The sequence below is a fragment of the Fomitopsis serialis genome (assembly GCF_022376445.1).
Source record: "Fomitopsis serialis strain Sig1Antser10 chromosome Unknown B0H18scaffold_68, whole genome shotgun sequence".
Taxonomy (NCBI): domain Eukaryota; kingdom Fungi; phylum Basidiomycota; class Agaricomycetes; order Polyporales; family Fomitopsidaceae; genus Fomitopsis; species Fomitopsis serialis.
This window is the reverse complement of record NW_025955028.1, coordinates 102,377-120,851: the sequence shown is the minus strand read 5'-3', so window position 1 is coordinate 120,851 and position 18,475 is coordinate 102,377. Positions and strand designations below refer to the sequence as shown.

At 53.7% G+C, this 18,475-nt stretch overlaps 8 protein-coding genes across 8 annotated transcripts; 4 read left to right on the top strand and 4 right to left on the bottom strand.

Moving 5' to 3' along the window:
- Positions 1 to 333: 333 nt before the first annotated feature.
- On the bottom strand, positions 334 to 1,715 carry B0H18DRAFT_593712 (uncharacterized protein). The gene is made up of 3 exons (XM_048038707.1): positions 1,596 to 1,715; positions 1,340 to 1,536; positions 334 to 1,289 (listed from the first exon to the last, which is right to left on the bottom strand). Exons 1-3 carry the CDS (start codon positions 1,621 to 1,623, stop codon positions 504 to 506), a joined length of 1,011 nt encoding a protein of 336 aa, XP_047890236.1. The 5' UTR covers positions 1,624 to 1,715; the 3' UTR covers positions 334 to 503.
- Positions 1,716 to 3,982: 2,267 nt separating this feature from the next.
- Positions 3,983 to 5,005, bottom strand: B0H18DRAFT_593656 (uncharacterized protein). Its single transcript, XM_048038705.1, has 2 exons — positions 4,824 to 5,005; positions 3,983 to 4,760 (listed from the first exon to the last, which is right to left on the bottom strand). The coding sequence occupies exons 1-2, from the start codon at positions 4,911 to 4,913 to the stop codon at positions 4,239 to 4,241; spliced, it is 612 nt and encodes a 203-aa protein (XP_047890235.1). The 5' UTR covers positions 4,914 to 5,005; the 3' UTR covers positions 3,983 to 4,238.
- Positions 5,006 to 7,001: 1,996 nt separating this feature from the next.
- On the top strand, positions 7,002 to 8,844 carry B0H18DRAFT_593668 (uncharacterized protein). Its single transcript, XM_048038706.1, has 5 exons — positions 7,002 to 7,255; positions 7,317 to 7,511; positions 7,575 to 7,670; positions 7,723 to 8,369; positions 8,422 to 8,844. The coding sequence occupies exons 1-5, from the start codon at positions 7,100 to 7,102 to the stop codon at positions 8,681 to 8,683; spliced, it is 1,356 nt and encodes a 451-aa protein (XP_047890234.1). The 5' UTR covers positions 7,002 to 7,099; the 3' UTR covers positions 8,684 to 8,844.
- Positions 8,775 to 9,091, bottom strand: B0H18DRAFT_1024076 (uncharacterized protein). Its single transcript, XM_048029680.1, has one exon. It carries the CDS (start codon positions 9,004 to 9,006, stop codon positions 8,800 to 8,802), a length of 207 nt encoding a protein of 68 aa, XP_047890233.1. The 5' UTR covers positions 9,007 to 9,091; the 3' UTR covers positions 8,775 to 8,799.
- A 3,791-nt stretch (positions 9,092 to 12,882) lies between these two features.
- On the top strand, positions 12,883 to 13,646 carry B0H18DRAFT_1121922 (uncharacterized protein; the record flags this gene model as incomplete). Its single annotated transcript, XM_048034423.1, has 3 exons — positions 12,883 to 13,138; positions 13,191 to 13,339; positions 13,395 to 13,646. 3 exons carry the CDS (start codon positions 12,883 to 12,885, stop codon positions 13,644 to 13,646), a joined length of 657 nt encoding a protein of 218 aa, XP_047890232.1.
- B0H18DRAFT_1024069 (uncharacterized protein) lies at positions 13,318 to 14,438 on the top strand. The gene is made up of 5 exons (XM_048029679.1): positions 13,318 to 13,339; positions 13,392 to 13,504; positions 13,573 to 13,976; positions 14,131 to 14,155; positions 14,221 to 14,438. Exons 3-5 carry the CDS (start codon positions 13,652 to 13,654, stop codon positions 14,318 to 14,320), a joined length of 450 nt encoding a protein of 149 aa, XP_047890231.1. The 5' UTR covers positions 13,318 to 13,339; positions 13,392 to 13,504; positions 13,573 to 13,651; the 3' UTR covers positions 14,321 to 14,438.
- Positions 14,439 to 15,476: 1,038 nt separating this feature from the next.
- B0H18DRAFT_593515 (uncharacterized protein) lies at positions 15,477 to 17,333 on the bottom strand. The gene is made up of 5 exons (XM_048038704.1): positions 16,602 to 17,333; positions 16,019 to 16,031; positions 15,888 to 15,965; positions 15,671 to 15,834; positions 15,477 to 15,607 (listed from the first exon to the last, which is right to left on the bottom strand). The coding sequence occupies exons 1-4, from the start codon at positions 17,089 to 17,091 to the stop codon at positions 15,765 to 15,767; spliced, it is 651 nt and encodes a 216-aa protein (XP_047890230.1). The 5' UTR covers positions 17,092 to 17,333; the 3' UTR covers positions 15,477 to 15,607; positions 15,671 to 15,764.
- On the top strand, positions 17,010 to 17,708 carry B0H18DRAFT_1024047 (uncharacterized protein). Its single transcript, XM_048029678.1, has 2 exons — positions 17,010 to 17,490; positions 17,548 to 17,708. Exon 1 carries the CDS (start codon positions 17,171 to 17,173, stop codon positions 17,378 to 17,380), a length of 210 nt encoding a protein of 69 aa, XP_047890229.1. The 5' UTR covers positions 17,010 to 17,170; the 3' UTR covers positions 17,381 to 17,490; positions 17,548 to 17,708.
- Positions 17,709 to 18,475: the final 767 nt, after the last annotated feature.

Here is an 18,475-nt window from a genome sequence, read left to right as displayed (position 1 = left end):
CGCCATCGCTGGGTCTTACGATGCTGCATCTGTCCCGGCCGGATCCCAAATCGTCTGTACGGGCTGTGGACAGACTTTTGAACGTAAAGATATATACAATCGTCACCGACTGACGTGCCCCGGCGCGGGGTGAGTATTTCCATGCGCTTCATCAACGTCGGCATCTTTCATTGAAGTTCAAACTATGTAGGCGTTGATGCCGTCCTTCCAACCATATTGTCTCTCTTGATGATAGTGGTAGCCTACTTGGGGTCTTGGTCGAGTGCCTCGATTCGATATCGAGCCCCCAGACATTCTTGTTTTTGTATAGGACACATGATCGTACTCTTGTTCCGAACACTCACTTCTTGTTACGGACAACTATAAATAACCAGTATGTCGTCTCCACTAGCGTTCCAGTACAAGTACATAGCTACGCTCGATTGACATGTACACTGGACGATCGATGTCGCCTCACGTACTATACATATGAACATTACTCTTTATCAGCTCCTGTGGGCACTTCAAGCGACTGCGATGGCAGGTGCGGTGCTCGAGACGTCCACAGCCTTGTCGGCCCTCTGCAATGCTTCCAAGCGCTTCTTCTCCTCCTCAAGCATCTTCTGCTGCAACAACACCCGCCTCGGCACCACCCGTCTCCGCTCCGTCGTCGGCTTGAAATCCAGACGGTCGACGCCGAGCGCCCTCAACGTCTTCAGCTCGACGAGGCTGAAGTCATCCGGGTTCTCGCGGTTGAAGTTGAACGGCGCCTTCAGCGACACAGGCGGGTTTGTGATGATGCGCGCCTCGCGGAGGTGGTTCTTCGAGGCGGTGTGCAGCATGAGCGGATGCAGGAGCACGACGTCGCCGATCTCGCCGGTCATCTCGGCGAAGCGCTCGCAGTCCTTGATCTCCTTGAGGAAATCGAGGTGCTCTGGGTGGTCCTTTGGGTTCTCGTATGTGCTCGTGCTCGGCGTGAACGAGAGACCCGTAGGGAGGCACCCTTCGGGATGAGCGGCGAGGTACGGCGCGACGAGGTCAATGCCATCCGGCGAGATGTAGGTCGCGCCGCCACGATGCTTGATGTCGGAGTACAGTGGGATGACGAGCAGCGCTTGCTCGGGCGAGTCGAGGAAGTGCACGAAAAAGTCGCCGTCGACGTGCCAGTTGTCGAGGTCGCGCGGGTCGATCTGCACGTCGCCCTCGTATTGGGGCGCACCGAGGTTCACGATGAAGCTGTCGCCCCAAGAGCTGCTCGCCTCGTCGATGCGCTCTTCGCCCCCCAGCAGATCCTTTATCGCATCCCATGCCTGTGCAGAACGTCGGTGGCAGACCTCTTATAATGAGCAGACAGGCTTGCCTTTGGTGCGAAGGTGGATACAGCCTCACGCTTGTGCCATGGCATATGTATGCGCTCCCGGTCCCAGGTCGACTTGTCGACCGGATCGAGACCGAGACGCGTCCACATCTCTTTCGTCCATTCAGCAGCCTTTCGCTTTGTGAAAGCCTGCTTGATGACGATGTAGCCGTTCTCCAGGAAGAAGTCGACCTGCTCAGCTAATTGCATGACAAGAGTCAGTGTGCCACACTCTCGTCGTAGCGATATTCATGCGTACGAGTGAGAGAGTTGTATGTCTTGGTCATCTTTACAGTGAACTTCGAGGCTGTACTACCAGCTTGGAGTTGAGGCACTGTTCACGGTGCCTCGCCGCCTCGACTAACACCGCAGGCGTTAAGTATCGCTCGTGGTCGGGTAATACTCGGATTTTACCCTAGATTACCTTGGGTCATATGTCACCTTCCCGACATTCATCATGGTCGCGGTCTTGACGAATGTGACACACCTGGGTCCCATGGACGCCGGCGCTCGCAGAAGACGGATCGATGAGGTTCATAGACAACACCGTTTGAAAGGGAGAGTCGGAGAAACGCACGATAAGCAGGTCACAAGCAGTGGGCATACCACCGCAAGAATGCACTTATGTGGGATCCCGTAGGCTTTCCGCTTGGGCTCGTTGAGAAGGGGAGAAATTCAAAAAGCAAGACGGAAGTGATCATACGAGGGGGAGTGACCCGGACCACCGAGGAGTCAGAGACGTGCTGGCGACACAACATGTGCAGTTTGCAGTTTGTTGAGTAGACCGTACGACGGTTTCAAATATGGGCCAGGATGCCTGTTCAATAAGCGGGCATGAGCATCTAATCATCTTGACACGGAAAGTGAAGGCGGTTAACACTGAAGATATAGATAGATGGTGCGTAAAACCAATCTTTCAGTGAGTGTCGCCACCCTATGCTGGAATGGCAAGTACGTCAGTAAACATCCTGTATTAATGAGAAGACGCATACAGAACGTACATCTGACAATTTTGAGCGCGACGAACATCCAGTATGTCAGTGATCGTCACAACTAGGACTGATAGCCGCCCGCATACCAGTATACTCGTCGAGAACGCGGAGATTCATGTAATTGAGCAAACATTCGTGAGGCTAGATTACGCTGGGCTCTGTGTGCGAAGGGGGAAGGCCCTAGGGCTAAATGCGTCAGTGCGTCATTCAACACGGCGAATAGTCTGATCTGACATACGTGCTGGGCATTGCCTGCAGTCGAGGAAAGGGACAGTGGTTCGTTTCAACCTCCTGACGTGGATAACTCATGCAACTGCCAATAAGTACGGTCACTGTGTGTACTCTGATTGGATAGTATTTAGTGGTCCAGGGAGCCCTTGAGCGTACTGTGGTACACGACGCCAATGGTATGAACGATCTATTGACGTTTTTGAACAGCTTCTCTTCAAGCCTACGGAGGTTGTAGTGTTAGTCTCAATACAAGTGCTACTCACCACCGGCACCAGATTGTCATTTGCGTCCCCTACTACCCTGCCTAGTGATATATGTCCTCCTGATGACAGCTACCAAATGCTTGAAGACTGGTAGAAGCCAACGTCGTGTCAGTCTGAGAACTCAGTGAGCGTGTCAAGATGGCTAAGGCAAGGCTAAGGTACGCTGAACAACCCCGCGACATGGCAGTGCTCGACTGTCGTTGAATGGCTTTTCATATTTTAGTGAACGGGACCTGCGGCGAAGAGGGCGAGTGGGCATTGTCAGTGGTTGTCTGAATGTTCGCGAGCAAGGCCTTTACACCACGAGTTGCCGTCGATCGAATCTGCTAGGCAAGCAGCTGATCTAGAGAACGTAACATAGATGATACAGCTGTATGTGAGCTTAGCGCAATGAGAGCGGCCAGCCGCCAGCAAGGCGGCACAGATAAGGTTGGGATAAGGATCGAACTTGGAGAGGCGCCAACGTCTCTCCTTCCAATTGTTCTCATTGCTGTGAATGAAACTCACAGCCCCGGCGTTTCGATGGGTCCACCAGTTGGTTGAAGGCGCGTTGTCAACGCCGGCGCTCTGTCAAAGTTCCGTTGCATCTGGCAGTAGATGGTGGCCGTCCACCCGCAAGACGCACTGCTGCCACACGACAATCTGTCATTCAAAATGAGGGCGGTGGTCAAGAAGAGGACGATAGAGGGACACCGAGTGCGAGGCGGGGGACGTGAGGTCAGGTATTGACCCGGGCCGTCGCACTGCGTGGCCTAGAAGTTATGTGACCATCAATATTATGTGACAGCGATCTCAGTGACGAGCAGACATACAACTGAAACGCCACTGGAGCCCGACATGCCCCCGTATCCGAAGCGGCATAGAATGTGGTCGATGGTTTGCGTTGCTTGATATATGACTTGCATGTGTATCAGTGCGATCCCATTGGATCATCTTCCGCGATTAACCTCGTTTGAGTTCTATTCATCCCGGGCCTTCAACCAGATCTATACCAACGTCCTCGGAAACCTAATGGATTTTAGTAGTGGAAGAGACTAAATTCGGGAGAGGCACGGCTTACTAACGCTGGTCCCTAGATTCTTTGACGTGTAACGCAAGAATATGTCCATCATAGCTACATTATGAAGATGGAATTGCCGTTGAGCTACAAGAGTATAGTCTCGTAGTACATGACCAGCTGTATTGTATCGGTCAGCCGTGATGCAAAGCAGGCATTTCTCATCGTGAACCGTCGGAATTGTAAGATCAGGCCCATCGGCTGGCTCGATCCCGAGGATGTTGTATAGCCCGCTCAGTACAAGGCGACCGACCTTGTAGAATAAGCTGAAGAAGGTTCAGCAGATAAGGAGATCGACATCAGGAAAGGATGCGTGGTCATAATGACATGACGAACGGAAGTATAACTTGCAGTCGAGCTCAAGTGTGGCAAGAGGGGAGCGACATTCCGACTGACGCCAGATAGAAGTGGAGCGGTTGGGAAGCACAACGTATCAGATAGCTGCGTCGCGTCCAAGCGACCACGTCACACAGGGTGTGAAGCTTGAGTTTGAAGCTTTGAAGTATGAAGGGTGTATAGAATGTCTGGACCTCACTGACAGTCGACAGCATAATCCCAGCAGACGTTCGCCTCCACTCTCGTTTTCCAGTCATTATGGCTGTCGCTTTGCACACATCGGCAGAACGACCACAGCACCTGGTGTCGTGAGTTTCGTGGCCGAGGAGGAGTGGAGGAGGTCCAAGGAGGGGGACTGGTTGACATGAGTTTCGTGGCCGAGGTTGAGAAGAGATTGTCATGGGCTCTCCTCTGCGGAGACAACGGTGGTGCGTAGTGGTGCGTCGGGGCCAGCCAAAGAGGGCCAAACAAGTTTTGCCGAGTCGTCGCTCCCTCCCCTGATGATCTCCAGCTCCACGTATCCCGACATTTGAGCCGTATGCCTGCTTCAATGATTTCGCGACCATGAGTAGTCGAGGTGTGTGCGTGCGTCGCCTCAGAGCGCTGACAATGATTTTCGGCGGCATACTGGTGGAGATAGTATGGACGAGGCCTCTCCACGCGAGCACAGTTGAGTCGTCGCTAGTATAGAAGTGCATGCAGTGTCATGGCCGTGAGGAGTGGGAGGCGTCCGAGAGGTGCCAGGAAGCTAGAAGTGCTAAGAGAGGCGCCACGCCGGCCGGCAGCAAGTCATCAGTAGCCGCCTCCAGGCCAGGCCTCAGGCTCACGGTGCTCACCTAGGTCCTACGCACGTCGCAATCCACGTCTTATAGACCCAAGTACTACGACAAGGTCGTACATTGTCATCATCTTCAACTGGCGTGAGTTCGCGGGTGCCCGGTGGCGATGCTGTTGTTAACTTGGTCCGAGGTGCTGGTCCTCCGCCCTTGTTTCTCTGTGAGTAGCCTGACAGCTTGCAAGTTTCGCTTTCGACTGCACTGACCCATGTTCTGTCGTGATCTTAGCTCTTTCCGTCTGGCCTGGCTTTTTCTTTCGCGTACAGAAAAAGACTATAATGACCTGTACGGCCCCGTGCAACACAGGTCACGGAAACCACGTTCATTTGTCCGAGTACAGCGACCTCGTGTTAACGCTACACAGGCGGTCTCCTTTTCGATATCACATTGATCCGGGTCGAGGTAAGTCACATACCATCTCAAGATCAGTGGCCGCATGGTCGGTCGTGGGTGGTTGTGTGCTCCTGGAGGTGTCAGCCGCAGGAGCGCTCCCGTAATTTCCTATTACCGAGATGGCTAGCAATTGGCTGACGCACCACCTATCAGCCTCGTCGCGGCACAGCCGAGTTTCAGGCTCCCCGCAATCTGTCAAAAACATCACTATGTGTTTTGTTCTCGTTGCGCCGTATCCCGGCTATCAAGACTGGTCTGGCAGCGTTCCGCTAAGTGAATAACGTCTTACGTCCACGGGGACTACTCAGCTCTATTTCATCCCATTTTAAAAGCCTGCCCAGGTGGACAAACCCTTCGTCGACACATGAGCAGGTACGTCGTATACTTGCATTGGGAATATTCTGGCGGACCGGATTCCCCCGGGCCTGAGGTGCCTCGATGCTCTCTCGGACGCGGACCTCGCGCGTTGCATCTACGGTGGGCTCCTGTATTTTTTCTGCAGTATACCAGACGTTCCTCTGGGTGGCTTCCCGGCAGCTGTCATGTAGTGTAGCTCCCATGTTAAATGGGAGCTATGCGACCCACCAGTGACGCGACAAGAGGAATCTTCTGCGAGCACATCACGTCCTTATCTCGCCCTAGCATCCCAGGCAATGGTTAGGCTCACGTCCGTGTGGTCGTCCTGGTTCACTATGACAGGTTCCCTGTGGGAGACTCGCACAGCATTGGGCGTTCGAGCCTGGCGCTGCTGAGTCGATATGAGCGACTCAGCTATCCGTAGGTGCTCACTTACCGGACGAGCGTCGCTGCTACGCCGTCTCCGTGGTGAACAGTGGGCAGGGGGAAAATGACAGTCACCACAGTTGCGATTATGAAAGACCCAGCGGGTGTCCTGGGTTATGATGATAGTGGCCGGGAAGGTAGAGTCGGCTTCTATGCGCGCCCCGCTCACACAGAATGACAGGGGGGACCACGGTATTTAATACGCAACCGCTGAAAGACCTGTCGAGCAGGCCTTCCCCCCTCCACATCGGTTTTCGTTCATCCAGTTGACCCGGGTGTGCGGTCCGTCTCCATCCCTCACTACAGCTACACTCCTCGCATGCTGGCGCCGCATGGTTCTCTCAACACCACAGAAGGAGAAGGTATTGGAGGGCACATCGGCGAGGATGCAACAAGATATACCTTGTGAGTAAATCATAACTGATATTGCAGCCGGTTACTTGTTCATTATGGACAAGTGCCCAATATCCGCGCCATCGTATTCATCTCTGCGATCTCGCGGGCGTCCCCGATCCTAACCTTGAAGAGGACCATGCCTGGACCTCGCCGCGGCGGGCCTTCGTCATCTCCACAAGTCCACTCGTCTACCCATTCTCAAGCCTGTGTGGGTGGGATTTAGGCCCAGGTGGAACGAACAACGCGCTCAGCAAACGCATGGCGGGCATGCCCTTCTAGTTGTCGCCTTCAGTTTCTTTATCTCACCAGCCCCGCTACAGTATAAAGCAACTGGAGCAACTCAGCTCTACCTCAAGTGCTACCACGTCGACGGCTCTTCATCGTTCCTTAACCTCCTTTCGCTTACTGCGTCGCCTCCATCGACCCATCGCGAACAACCTTGTCGACTTGAGGACCTCCACGATCTTTTTCACAACATGCGCCGCCCTCCTGGCAACGATACACGTCAAATCTACGCCGACAACCCACCAAGCCAGCCTCTACGGCGAAGGACCACAACTGCCGGTCGGGACCGCTCAGGTACTGAGTACGCCGCTCATGCTCATATCGGCCAAAACTCGAGTATGCATAAGGTAATGACGTGCTTTTGTCACGGATCCGGCGTTCGGTGTCTGAGCTAATAATGTCCGTCAGCGCAACAACAACAGTGTTCTCCAGCACCATGGACACTCTGAAGACCCGCCCTTCACTCCTCAGCTCCCATCTTCCACCGCTCCGTCGACAGTTCGCGGAAATACTGCAGCCCCCACGCAATTCAAGGACCACCGGCCTGCGTCGTACACGTCGAACCCTGTCACAGAGGATTATGACTCTGAACTGTCTTTCGTTGTCAGTATTATCATTAGCGGCACAAATCGTACAACGACATTTACATGCTGTTTAATCCCGCAGCTCGCACCAACCACACCTCTTCACTATTTCGCCCGTCCTTACGAGACCTTGTCGTGTACGGAAAATGATACAGCTCACAACAATCGCCATCATCAGGTGAGCAGATACGTCAGCGATTCGATACCAGTATTATAAATAGGCTCTACAGAGTGACAGCGTCCACGTCCCAGTGTACTCTGCAAACTCTAATAACTTCGGTGATGGCCAGAATGATACGGCCACCGACACCCATGGGCATGGCACAGCCGAGCGTGTGGGTGGCTCGATCCCATGGCGGCCTCAACATCCGCGACAGGTCTACGCGAATCTACAGACCATTAACGGCATCAGAGTTGGACCCCCCATGCCCGCGAATAACTGGCTCAGCTCGCATGGGTCCGGTGGGTTGCCCCCAGCGAACGCATTCGCCCACGCGATGGCGTTGCCTTCTTCCGTCTACGGAACTCTGCCTGCGGTCGATTTCGAAGTTAGCACCGGCGGCTTCGTCGCGAACCTCGATGCGACCGTGGCTGGGCCGTCGTCTCTTACTCCTCCCCCTCACGTGGACTGCAGTAGCACTGTTCAACCTATTCCGTTGCCGGACACGAACACCACGCATGGTACGCGCCCCTGGGCACCGTCGACAACCTTCCCTGCTGCCGTACACAACGCATACTATCCTCCGTCGGCCCCAAAACCGCTTGCGCCTTCATTCGAAATCGAACCGTCCCGCGAAATTTCCGTAGACTCTCGCCCAGCCGAAAACCTGGTTCATGTCGCCAATGGCCCTGGCTGCGCTGAGAGCGGAGGGGCAAGGTGAGAACATCCCATGCCTCCGCTCCCTCTCTTCTCATAATACTATGGCCAGACTTCAAAGCGCAGGTCATGGCACTGTAACCTCCGCCAAGAAGACCAATATCGGACGTCGATGTCGCGTTTCCCCCTCATGCTCGTATAATGACTGTGGCAACTGTGGCAAGAGCTGTAGGAAATGGCGCCAGCATCTGAAAAGCTGCCTCAAAACCATGTCGCTGCCGAATGTTCCACAAAGCAAAGACCAGTGCCCTTGGTCTGACGGCTCGGGATCCGGTGCTCGAGTTTTATACTGGTCGACAACGACGGTTTGGTGAAGCATATAATGAAGGTGCATCTCAGGCTCTTTGCAGTCGACTGCGACTACTGCGCGGCGACTTCGTCTCCAAAGATTCTCTCATCCGGCATCACGCAACTAGCTGCAAACTCATCCCTACTGATTCGGCGGCGTATGGAAAGGCGTGCATTGCTCTTGAGAGTGAGTCTTTCCGTGCACACCGATTTCCCGTATGAGTCTCTTGTCGATGAGATACAATTGCAACACCAGGACACCGTAGTCCTTTGCACCAGAGCATGAACTCGTCGAACGTCTCTGAATCCCGCTGTTACCTTCAATGTCTACTGTCGTTGCGTGATCCATTTACTGACGCATTGACAGGGAGGGCTTCCCGCAGCATCAAGAACGCGACGTGCCAGTAGTCGAGAGGCTATAATAGTCATGCTCTACGCCTTCTGTAGTAAGCAGTCTCTTACGTCTAGTACGTCTCGCCCGAACTCAACACGGCCTACCGCAGCATCGACTACGTCGCTTGCTATGGTCACCAACCAATCCTGATTTTCGGAGTGCTGGGTCTTCATTAATGCATTGATGAAGTGTCAGTTATCAGGCGGCATATCATACGATGCCGTGCTACCTTTCGTACTCACCCTACTATGTCCGGGAAGACATGCCAGACTCGTGCACGCACGTGGTGTAATTATTTTGAACCCCTTTATTGTCTGCGAGGGCAGAGCCCTATATATACGTTGCGTATCATATATCATGCCATGAATGATGTACATACGTACGGCCGCATCCCAGATTCAGCCGGATTGTTGACTATACGCTATCCCTTGCGCTATCCCATCGGCTCGCCACTGCAAATCCTCAATTGCAGCGGATTTGTTGACTTGAGAGTCATCTGCTGGCGGTGTGATGGCCAGTATCATTTAAGGAGGTTTACAGTATATCTGAACACTAGTCAAGGTTGTAGTCCACGCGGCGCATCACCACGATCGCTCGACACAATCATGTAAATAGAGAGCGCTGTCACGCATGGCGAGCCCTACGGCGCGCGAACGTGCTGACTAAATGGTACCCCCTCCTCCTCCTCCTCCTCCTCAGCGGGGCGGATCATGATACCGCACTTGCACGCTTGCCTGTAGGTATCACCGAAAAGGCATCAACTCCGCCGATCAGTCAGTCGCGTTAATAGTGGTGCCGCACGCATGGTCGGATCCTACGTATCCTCTGCTCAGACGTCCAAAGCAGGAATATATGCTGGATTCCGACATGCCGAACTAATGCCGAACAAGGCTCCCTTGCATGTCAGTATTAAGACAATTTGCGTCCACGCGCCCCGGATGACAGCGTTGTCGACTGTGCGCGTAAATGCAGGCGCAACTCAAGCGTGGCTAGGCGCGAGTGACATGTAGATTGGAAGAGACGACGACAGTCGAGTGAATCTATAAGACATGGTAAAATTTACGTATGATACACATCGCACTATTCGAGACATGTTGAGAGATATGGACGCCACGTCTGGATGCAAGTAAGGACTCACCACCGTGACCGACTCGGGCACCAGTATCATTCGCGCTTCCTCCCTACGTGTCCTCCCAAATTCAGCCACGGCTGAATGCTTTATACTCGTAGAATCAAATGAAACCGTGTGAGTTCGAGGTTGAGAGCGTAGTCAGTGACTGTCGGTCAAGGTGCCCTAGGCGACCGGCAACATGCCAGTGTTCAGCTATTCAGTGTTGGACGATTGCTCGGGTTCTCATGGACGGTCCTACGGCGGAGAGGGCGAGCGGGTATCGCCTCGGTTGTCACCGCGTTGAGTAGCAAGGTACTTAGGTAGTATACTCTGGCCATGTCGGAGTCGGAGTGGAGGTCGCGGACTGAGATCTGAGACATCGTCCGACGTCGGGTGACTGCGCCGGGCCCGCGCCGGGCGACTTGCTCCCAATTTCAGATGCACACCATGTGTGACGTTGTGGGTCCATCGTGATACACCCTTCGTGACGCTGCTCGGTGCGTTCGAGTCAGTATCTGCTGCTGGCTAACTGACGGTCCAGTTTGAGTGTCTTGACCCCTTCCTTCCAAGCCGGTCTTGGTCACACATACCTTCATGCGGACCTCGGGTCCTGTTGTTCTCTGCTTGGTTGCCAGCTTCAACGTGGACATCCACCGATCTCGCAGCGATGCTTTCATAGAAACGAGCATCTGCTTTCATATGGCTGAACTATAGGCGAAGGTTCGATTGCATCTGGCAGAATCGGGCAACTTGGTCAGTCACAGCAGTGATTCTCTGTTTCATACAATACAGTTTACGCCACACTTGCCAACGTACTGCCGCGCGGGCCATTTCCTTGTACGTCGGAGATAGAACTGCAGGTGTCTGTGGCGAAGTCGGATGTTGCATCATGATCAGTATGCGTCCTTCTCAACATCTCACGAATGCTGACCATTCAAATATTCACCTCTAGTCTGCTCGTGTCGCATCAATTTGAACCACTCCTTAAGTGTTTGTATTGGATGAATACATCCTGTTCGTTGCAAACGGCTCATTGATATGCGTGGTGAGCACGCTTTATAGCGGAACAACTTACATTTCAGTTTATCCTGCGTCGCCCGGGCAGTCCGGCCACCCAATCGAATGCTTCATCAATCTGCCGATGCGGATGTTACAGCGATACGAGCATGCCTGAAAGGTCATTGTAACCTCGGTAGGCATGTTTGAGGATGCATAAGTACTGACAGGTAGCGCACTGCGTCGATGACCCTCGGGAACCTTCCGGATGGTCGTTGCACAAAGGCAGCGATGCTCCAACGCCAACGTAGGCAAGTGGTGACGTACTCTTGCATAGCTGTACTTAGAGCTTCTGACAACCGCATCGTAGGAACACACCTAGATCCCCCACCCTGTGGCCCGAGCTTCTGTCTATCTTGGCCCTCATCTCGCCTACGAGGACCGCTCTGCGTGGCGTGGCTCTGATACTTCTATGTCGGGTCGCTTTCCCGCGGCTTGAGATATTGCTACTCAATGCGCCCTTCAAGTTCGAGGATACCTCACAAGAGGTGGTAGTTGTCGCCTGAGTTCCGAGTCCCTCCCCCTGCCTTCAACTGTAACAGTTCTACTGCGCCCGCCGGACTCTGACGTATTGACGTCTTCCCTGTGGGAGAGCACGGCTAGCACGGCTTCCAATACACTTGATCGTAGTCCAGAAAGTACGTGGGCACTTCATGTGGCTGTCCCGGCTGACCCATGTTCTCGAGGGCGTCGCTTGTGCGCCGGCGGAGATGGATGATGTGGTCTACGATGTCTACTCACGGAAGGACTGCAGGACATCGGGTAACGGAGTTCCGCGAACGGTACATGGTGAGGCGTCTAACAGACTTGCATAACGCACATTTACTGACTAAGCCTATGTGGAGCTCCTCCCCAGGTCTGCACGCGGCCAATACATAACTCTTCCACCCGTTCTCCTTTCCCGTTCCCTTCCTCCGCGCGTTCGCTACAGATCACGAAGCATTACCTTTGAAGCTGCAGCTCACGAGGACCGCTCTGATTGGCATGCTTCTTCCCGCGAGCTTTCCACCGACTCGATGGTCACGGCAAGATTGTGGCAAGTTCAATCTCGAACAAGTACAGTCAGTCTCCAGGCCAAGGTGGAAAGGCACCTTGGCGGGGAAGATGAGATTGCGGCGATGAATGGCGTGCCTCGCGACAGAGAAGCTCGGTCGACTGTCCACCAGCCGGTAAGATCATACTGTACCTTCTCACATTGATGCGGTGGCGACGGTTATGAACTGATCTGACTCGTTTTCTTGCACACCGAAACCGCTGGTGGTCGGGATACCATGGTGGAATGTGCTGGTGTACCGCGGAGTTGCAAACATAATCTCAGCAACCTTTCTAACACCTCGGTCGATGGATTACTTAAATGCTCTGCGGTCGACGCGTCAAAACGCCTGTTCTTCACCTGAGGGTCGCACAGGTATCTTAGATCTATCACCAACTGGTACTGGTCTCTCGTCTAGGTACGTATCTTTTTACTGCACACTGTACAATACCTTGACATCGTGTCCCAGTGCGGAGCGGGTATGGATGAGCATCTGATTGGCGACCACAATCGGGGTCCTGCCTCGGTCCCGTACTGGGGAACATTAAGACGACCCGCTGCACCTGCTGGTGCCAGTGAACGGAATGGTGTACCTCAGGTTCCGTTGTCATCCGCGCTCGCCCAAAGCCCCATGCAGGGCATCCAACCTGAAGATCCTGGTCGCTTCTTAAGTGACGCCCGTCACCCTTTCTCCCATGAATCCTACTATCCCACTATCGACCACAGCGACACGCGCTCACCAGTACCTGAGCACCTTGCTCTCCACTCATTTCCTAGTCCGACCCATACGCCAAACTACCACCAATACTTGCCATGGCCTGGTGCTTATTCTGCTGCGGTCAACGACTCGGAAGGGCAAGCATTCCAAGACATATCGATTCCTACAGGTCGGTTTATTTTCCGAACGATTTCAACGCATGTTCACTCCTCCACTCTAAGATTCGACATATGGGCACGGCAACCTGGACCAGCAGCCACATGAACGGCGCGGAATGACCGTTGATGCGGCCAGTGGGTCACCTGTACCTGAAGACCATCTCATTGCGGGCGCGACGGGCGGCGTTCGCTTCTCACAGGTCTCAACGAATGTACGTGCTCACCAAATTGAGTATCCCTCTCGGGGTTTGTAACAATGCACAGCAGCGCACGATTTATGAGTATCATGAACCCTTCAACGTCAAGGCGGAAAGCGATCATCACGGACAGTCTACCAGCCTTCCCGCCATCGCCGACGGCATTACCACGCGAGACAGGTTTGTGGACCTGCGGCGGTTGCCTCGTTACGACTCGTTGTTGACTGCCAGTGATGATATGTGGACAGGCTCCCTGGAGCTACTCGAGCTGACAGCGTCACTGGAACGGCGGGTGATTCCGAACAGGCCTGGGCCGCGCTAGAAGCGATGGTCCGTAGGACCCGATGCAACGTTGGCGGCTCAACTTGCACCGGTTACATCCCCGAAGGTACCGCTGAAGACGTTCAAACACACCTCGAGACGTGCCACGCCGATCAATTGAACAGGGCTCCGAAGGGCGAGAACGGTCGGGTTGAATGCCTACTGCGCGAATGCAGTACGAAGGTAAAAATGGGTCGACTGGGCAAGCACATGGAGGAGAAGCATCTGGGGAGGCGTCGTACCCAATGCGATGGATGCGGCAAATGGTTGTCGCGCCCAGACGCGCTCAAGCGACACAAGAAGAGGTTCCACAAAGGAGTTGAAGCAACAGGTAAGCCTGCTGTAATTTCTTGTATGCGTGCGCTGGATACAGTGTCGCGGTGTCGGTGCATACCTCTCCGGCCAGGTTGTGGACCGATCGCTCCCACTTCATGACTGCGTCGTCAAGCTTCAAGCCCATCGTGTTCTGATATTGTTCGTTACAGAATCGAACAAGCACAGGCAACACGGGTATGTGGCATCTCTTCGGCTCTTTCGCTGACTAGCCGAAACTCATAATAGTACGAACTCGATAGCCTCTCAGGACCTGTCATCCACAACGCTGCATTACCGTCATCCAGCTTTCTTCCGGATAATACAGACAACATGAAGTCTATGATTCTATCCTCGACGTAACATACACCGACTTGTAACTTGTATAACTACGTCATATGGTCCTAAGCACCCGGTCTAGAATACTGATAATGCAAAACACTCTCATGGCCTATGTATATGACCACCGACTTATCCGCTATTGGCAGTCCTCATCACACGAACTGTGGTGTCCATCGCAGAGAAGGGGCAAAGAGGTAACTGAATTGACAATGTAACAGGCGAGTTATTGCACCAGCCTCTACTACACCTCGACAAGACGTCGATGAGAGCAGGACATCGCGCCTTCGATCTTCACTGCCAGTGATTCGTAGCTACTCCTCTGCCGTTGAATTCAGCCTCTAGCTTCAGCCTGGCTCGCTCTCGACACCGGCGACGGGCGTGGAATGGCATCGTTCAAGACCTAAGACCAATAGAATCCGAGTGGCGTTGTGCGTACACAAGCCCGGAATCAGAGGTTGAGCGATGCGAACGTAACTGGAAGGAGCATGGAACTTACTAGCGTTCGAGTGATTTGAAAAGATGCACGGTATAACAGGCAAAGAATGAGTATGTGGTCGTACCTACAGCCCTGGCACTGCCCATCCGACAACTCAGAAACACAGGCCAACATCTGCACTTCGACATCCGCAGCTGGCAAGCTACGGACAGCGAGACAAGGGCGAAGTTCTAGCTGGAGAGCTTCCGTCACCTGGCGTACGGCGAGGGGAGAAGAAGCGTCCACGCCTCGCATCTCCGCGTCCGCGAGCCTCTATGCTCAAAGGAGTGTCGTTTGGTTAGTCACTCGGTTCGGAGCATTGTGATTCGAATCTCACTTGTGAGATAGATGAAATGCAATGGACTGGGCTATGAGCGGTGGAGCAGAGCACTCGGAGTGAAGTGCACCTATATAACCGATCTCGCATCCATGCGCTGGCAGGAAGTCAGTACTGTACCAATTGGTTGGAGAGACATGACACGTACTGTATGGATCCCGACAAGATGTCAGCTACTCCTTTGGATTCCACACGACGCCGACTGCTGATGAAAGCATCGTTCCACCGGGCTATTCTCGCATCGCAGAACCGACTCACCGAACGACCTATTGTTCCCAGCGCCGTCTCGTTCCACCTGTTCCACCAAGAAGTTGAACACGCCGCGATTGACGCCGTTGAAGTTCCACCTGCATGGTGGAACGTGTGGCAGTAAACGCCGCTGCGCGAGCTTCTGTGGAACTGTCATGTGCTGATACACGGGTTCGATAGCGAATTTCGCCCCTGTATTCATGAGAAAGGGCCGAGGACCGCCGGGTACTCGCCCGGCGCCGTAGTACTGACGAGCAGTCCGAGTTAATGTTCGGTGTTCAATATCAATGTTCGGACGACATGGACTTACTCCTTACGATCCTAAGTCTCTGCAGGTTCGAGGCGACATCCTTCGGACCCGTTTGCTCGTGAGATGGTGTGGATCTCTACTTCCCTATGAGTAGTTATGAGCCATAGTAAAGTTTGCGCGCCAGTGTGCCGTAACATGACAGGCGTGTGGCAGCTGTTCTCGACCTGTTTGATATGGTTGATGGGCGCACTGCATAGTCAGTGTTTCAGTGACATACGCCTCGACGGTACTCGGACCGATGGGGGGCACACGATGATCGTTGAGTGTGGGGCAAGGAAAAGTGTTCAGTACTTGGCTGAACTGTAGTCGAGCGCATATCGAAGCAGAGATGGCTATACAGAGCTTTACCTGTGTTGGAGAACTGAATGGATCAGAAGCATCATCGATGAGCATAAGGTTGACCGATGTTGGAGATGTACGGCACATGAGAACAACTTATGCTCAAGCGAGGCATATACGGAGAATGGAAAGCCTGGGATCCATTGAACGTTGTTGGTAACGTGAACTTGCAATCCAATAGAAGAGGATGCGCGAATGGTCGCGGGGACGTATCGTACGAGGTCAAGTGGTCCGACTTGCCTGTGTGGTCTCGATAGCAGACACTCACCGGCAGTCATCCACGTACAGCAGGTAGGAGAAGAGTTGGCCAGCATCCTGAAGGCAGCGAGAGATACTCGTAGACGACGGGATGTATACCACGACGAGCCGAACCATCAGAAGTGGATGGAACATCGAAAACGCAGGAGGGAAGGTGAGGCAGAGTGATTTGGCAGACGCTAAGCCAGAGAGATACCGAAATCCAGGACGTCGGTCAGCAAGTCAAAAGACGACACGTACGATCACACCATGACTGAAAGACGCAGCGTATAAGTGGATATAGAGAGGACCAATGCGATATACATACGTACCTCTTCACAGGCGTACTACGCACCTTGTCGCACTGGAGCCCCTCCCCTTCTACCTCTTCCCTGCAACGATATACTGCACGGCCTCCGTTGTACTCCCGATTGACGAATGCTGTGCTTGCTACGATGGTATCCGGGTCGTTCAAGCGTGCGTCGACACAACCGTTTGCTCACGGCGTGTACCGTCTCGAAGTGCACCACCGCCGCCGGATGACGGTAGCTCAGCCCTGAAGGTGCCGATCGCATGATAGGCATGTTTCCAAGGATATGCCACGCAGTGGGCGCCATGAGTAGGAGGTGAAGGTGGGATGGAGGCTGAGCAGAAGGGGCCGATGAATCCATGAGATCGTGATCGAGCGACGAGGAGGCCGCGCCGGCGAGTGGCGGGTATGACGCCACCGGTGACCGCGCCACGGCCACTGCGCGGCGTGGCCAGCAGGCTTTGTCGCTGACAGATTCGCCCCGGCCTCGTCCGATCCGTACCATCTCGTGGATCGTTGTGGGTCCACCATTCATAGCCCTTGCTGTAAGTTGTTCGCGAAGTCGACATTAGAACAACCTTCTACGTTCAAACAACTTATGCGTACCTTCTCATATGCTGCTTTCCGGTTCTCGTCGTTGGCTCACTTTCACCCACAGAACAGATGTCGCAAATGGCAGGTACTCTCTGTGTCGTGTCCAGTTCCTCACCCCGATGCGTGAGCCCACGTCAACCTACCATGTAACAACCCAGGAGAGGCAGAGTATCCGACGTGGCTACGCCGAAGTCTTCGAGGTGAACCCCTGGATGCATGCTGGTTATTAGCGAGGCATTTACCGGTCAGAGAGTGAACTCTGTTCCTTCTGCGCGTGGAGAATGTGACGCAAAGGTGCTCGGACAGTTGTTCAATACGTGATAGTCCACAAAACCAACCGGTGCGCTTTATCTTGCGTCATCGACTGTGATGGCTTATAGGCTTCTGTATGTGACAGGAGCGTAGATTCCCGTCGCAGATGGTGATCAGCAGTAGCGGTTAACAGACCACCTATGACTGCATTTGCGGGACGTGAGTTGGTTTTCAACGGTAGATACGGTCAGGGATCTTGCCTGCTCTTCGTCCGTTGAAAACCAAGTGTCGAGTCGGTGAGAACGGTATGCAATGTGATGTCCTTGTGAATGGCACATACTGTTGTATTGACTAGCTGCTATCTACAGGCCTGGGCGGAGTTAATTGCGACAAATTATCTTGAGTAGGCAAATATCGTGCATTCTTGCTCAGAATGCCATGACTGACTCATGCCTTGCCCAGGATCTATGGATATCGTAGCAATGGAAAGACAGGCGTTCAGCGGGCTCGATGAAATCCGTGCGTTGTCAGGGCCTGCCAGCTACTCTTGATCGTATCTTCAGAAAACCGGTCGCGCGGTTCAGGTCGCTTGCGATGTGATGAATGTGCATATCGCCAGTGTCCCTGGACATGCCAGACAAGCTTCGCCTTGTCTTCGTGCGGACGTATCTATCTGTTCTGATATGTTCCTACGGGGCACTGTCAGCACAGCATGATTGCGTCTGGGGTGTGCGAGTTTCATGCTGGACGTATATTAGAGCTTCGTATGTTCATGAACTCGGATACTCGCTTACCTGATGAACTACGATGCCGTACCAGCTGTGCGGTGGACCGGGGCAATGCTGGTCATTGTGCCCCTTTGTTCAATGGATGTCGTGAGCGTCCCTGGTTACAGTTGGGAGAGTTGGGAGCTAGAACGCCTTCCATCATTCACAGGGCTGATGGTTCGACCACATCCCCGGTGTACAGCCTCCGTGAAGTACTATAAGCCAGCACGTCCCCTCTCGAGCGCGTTCTACCCTCTGGTCAGTCGACTTGCGCATTCGAACCCCCCTCCCAGTTGTTGCGGTCCC

Coding starts and splice junctions, on each gene's coding strand:
- B0H18DRAFT_593712 (XM_048038707.1), bottom strand. CDS start 1,623: ATGACCAAGACATACAACTCTCTCACTC. Junction 1,537..1,595: donor GACATACAACTCTCTCACTC/GTACGCATGAAT, acceptor TCATGCAATTAG/CTGAGCAGGTCGACTTCTTC. Junction 1,290..1,339: donor TATCCACCTTCGCACCAAAG/GCAAGCCTGTCT, acceptor CGTTCTGCACAG/GCATGGGATGCGATAAAGGA.
- B0H18DRAFT_593656 (XM_048038705.1), bottom strand. CDS start 4,913: ATGCACTTCTATACTAGCGACGACTCAACTGTGCTCGCGTGGAGAGGC. Junction 4,761..4,823: donor GTATGCCGCCGAAAATCATT/GTCAGCGCTCTG, acceptor AAATCATTGAAG/CAGGCATACGGCTCAAATGT.
- B0H18DRAFT_593668 (XM_048038706.1), top strand. CDS start 7,100: ATGCGCCGCCCTCCTGGCAACGATACACGTCAAATCTACGCCGACAAC. Junction 7,512..7,574: donor ACTCTGAACTGTCTTTCGTT/GTCAGTATTATC, acceptor TTAATCCCGCAG/CTCGCACCAACCACACCTCT. Junction 7,671..7,722: donor ACAACAATCGCCATCATCAG/GTGAGCAGATAC, acceptor TAGGCTCTACAG/AGTGACAGCGTCCACGTCCC.
- B0H18DRAFT_1024076 (XM_048029680.1), bottom strand. CDS start 9,006: ATGGATCACGCAACGACAGTAGACATTGAAGGTAACAGCGGGATTCAG.
- B0H18DRAFT_1024069 (XM_048029679.1), top strand. CDS start 13,652: ATGGTCCGTAGGACCCGATGCAACGTTGGCGGCTCAACTTGCACCGGT. Junction 13,977..14,130: donor CAAAGGAGTTGAAGCAACAG/GTAAGCCTGCTG, acceptor TGTTCGTTACAG/AATCGAACAAGCACAGGCAA. Junction 14,156..14,220: donor AACAAGCACAGGCAACACGG/GTATGTGGCATC, acceptor CGAACTCGATAG/CCTCTCAGGACCTGTCATCC.
- B0H18DRAFT_593515 (XM_048038704.1), bottom strand. CDS start 17,091: ATGAATGGTGGACCCACAACGATCCACGAGATGGTACGGATCGGACGA. Junction 15,835..15,887: donor GGTCCGAGTACCGTCGAGGC/GTATGTCACTGA, acceptor CATATCAAACAG/GTCGAGAACAGCTGCCACAC.
- B0H18DRAFT_1024047 (XM_048029678.1), top strand. CDS start 17,171: ATGCTGCTTTCCGGTTCTCGTCGTTGGCTCACTTTCACCCACAGAACA.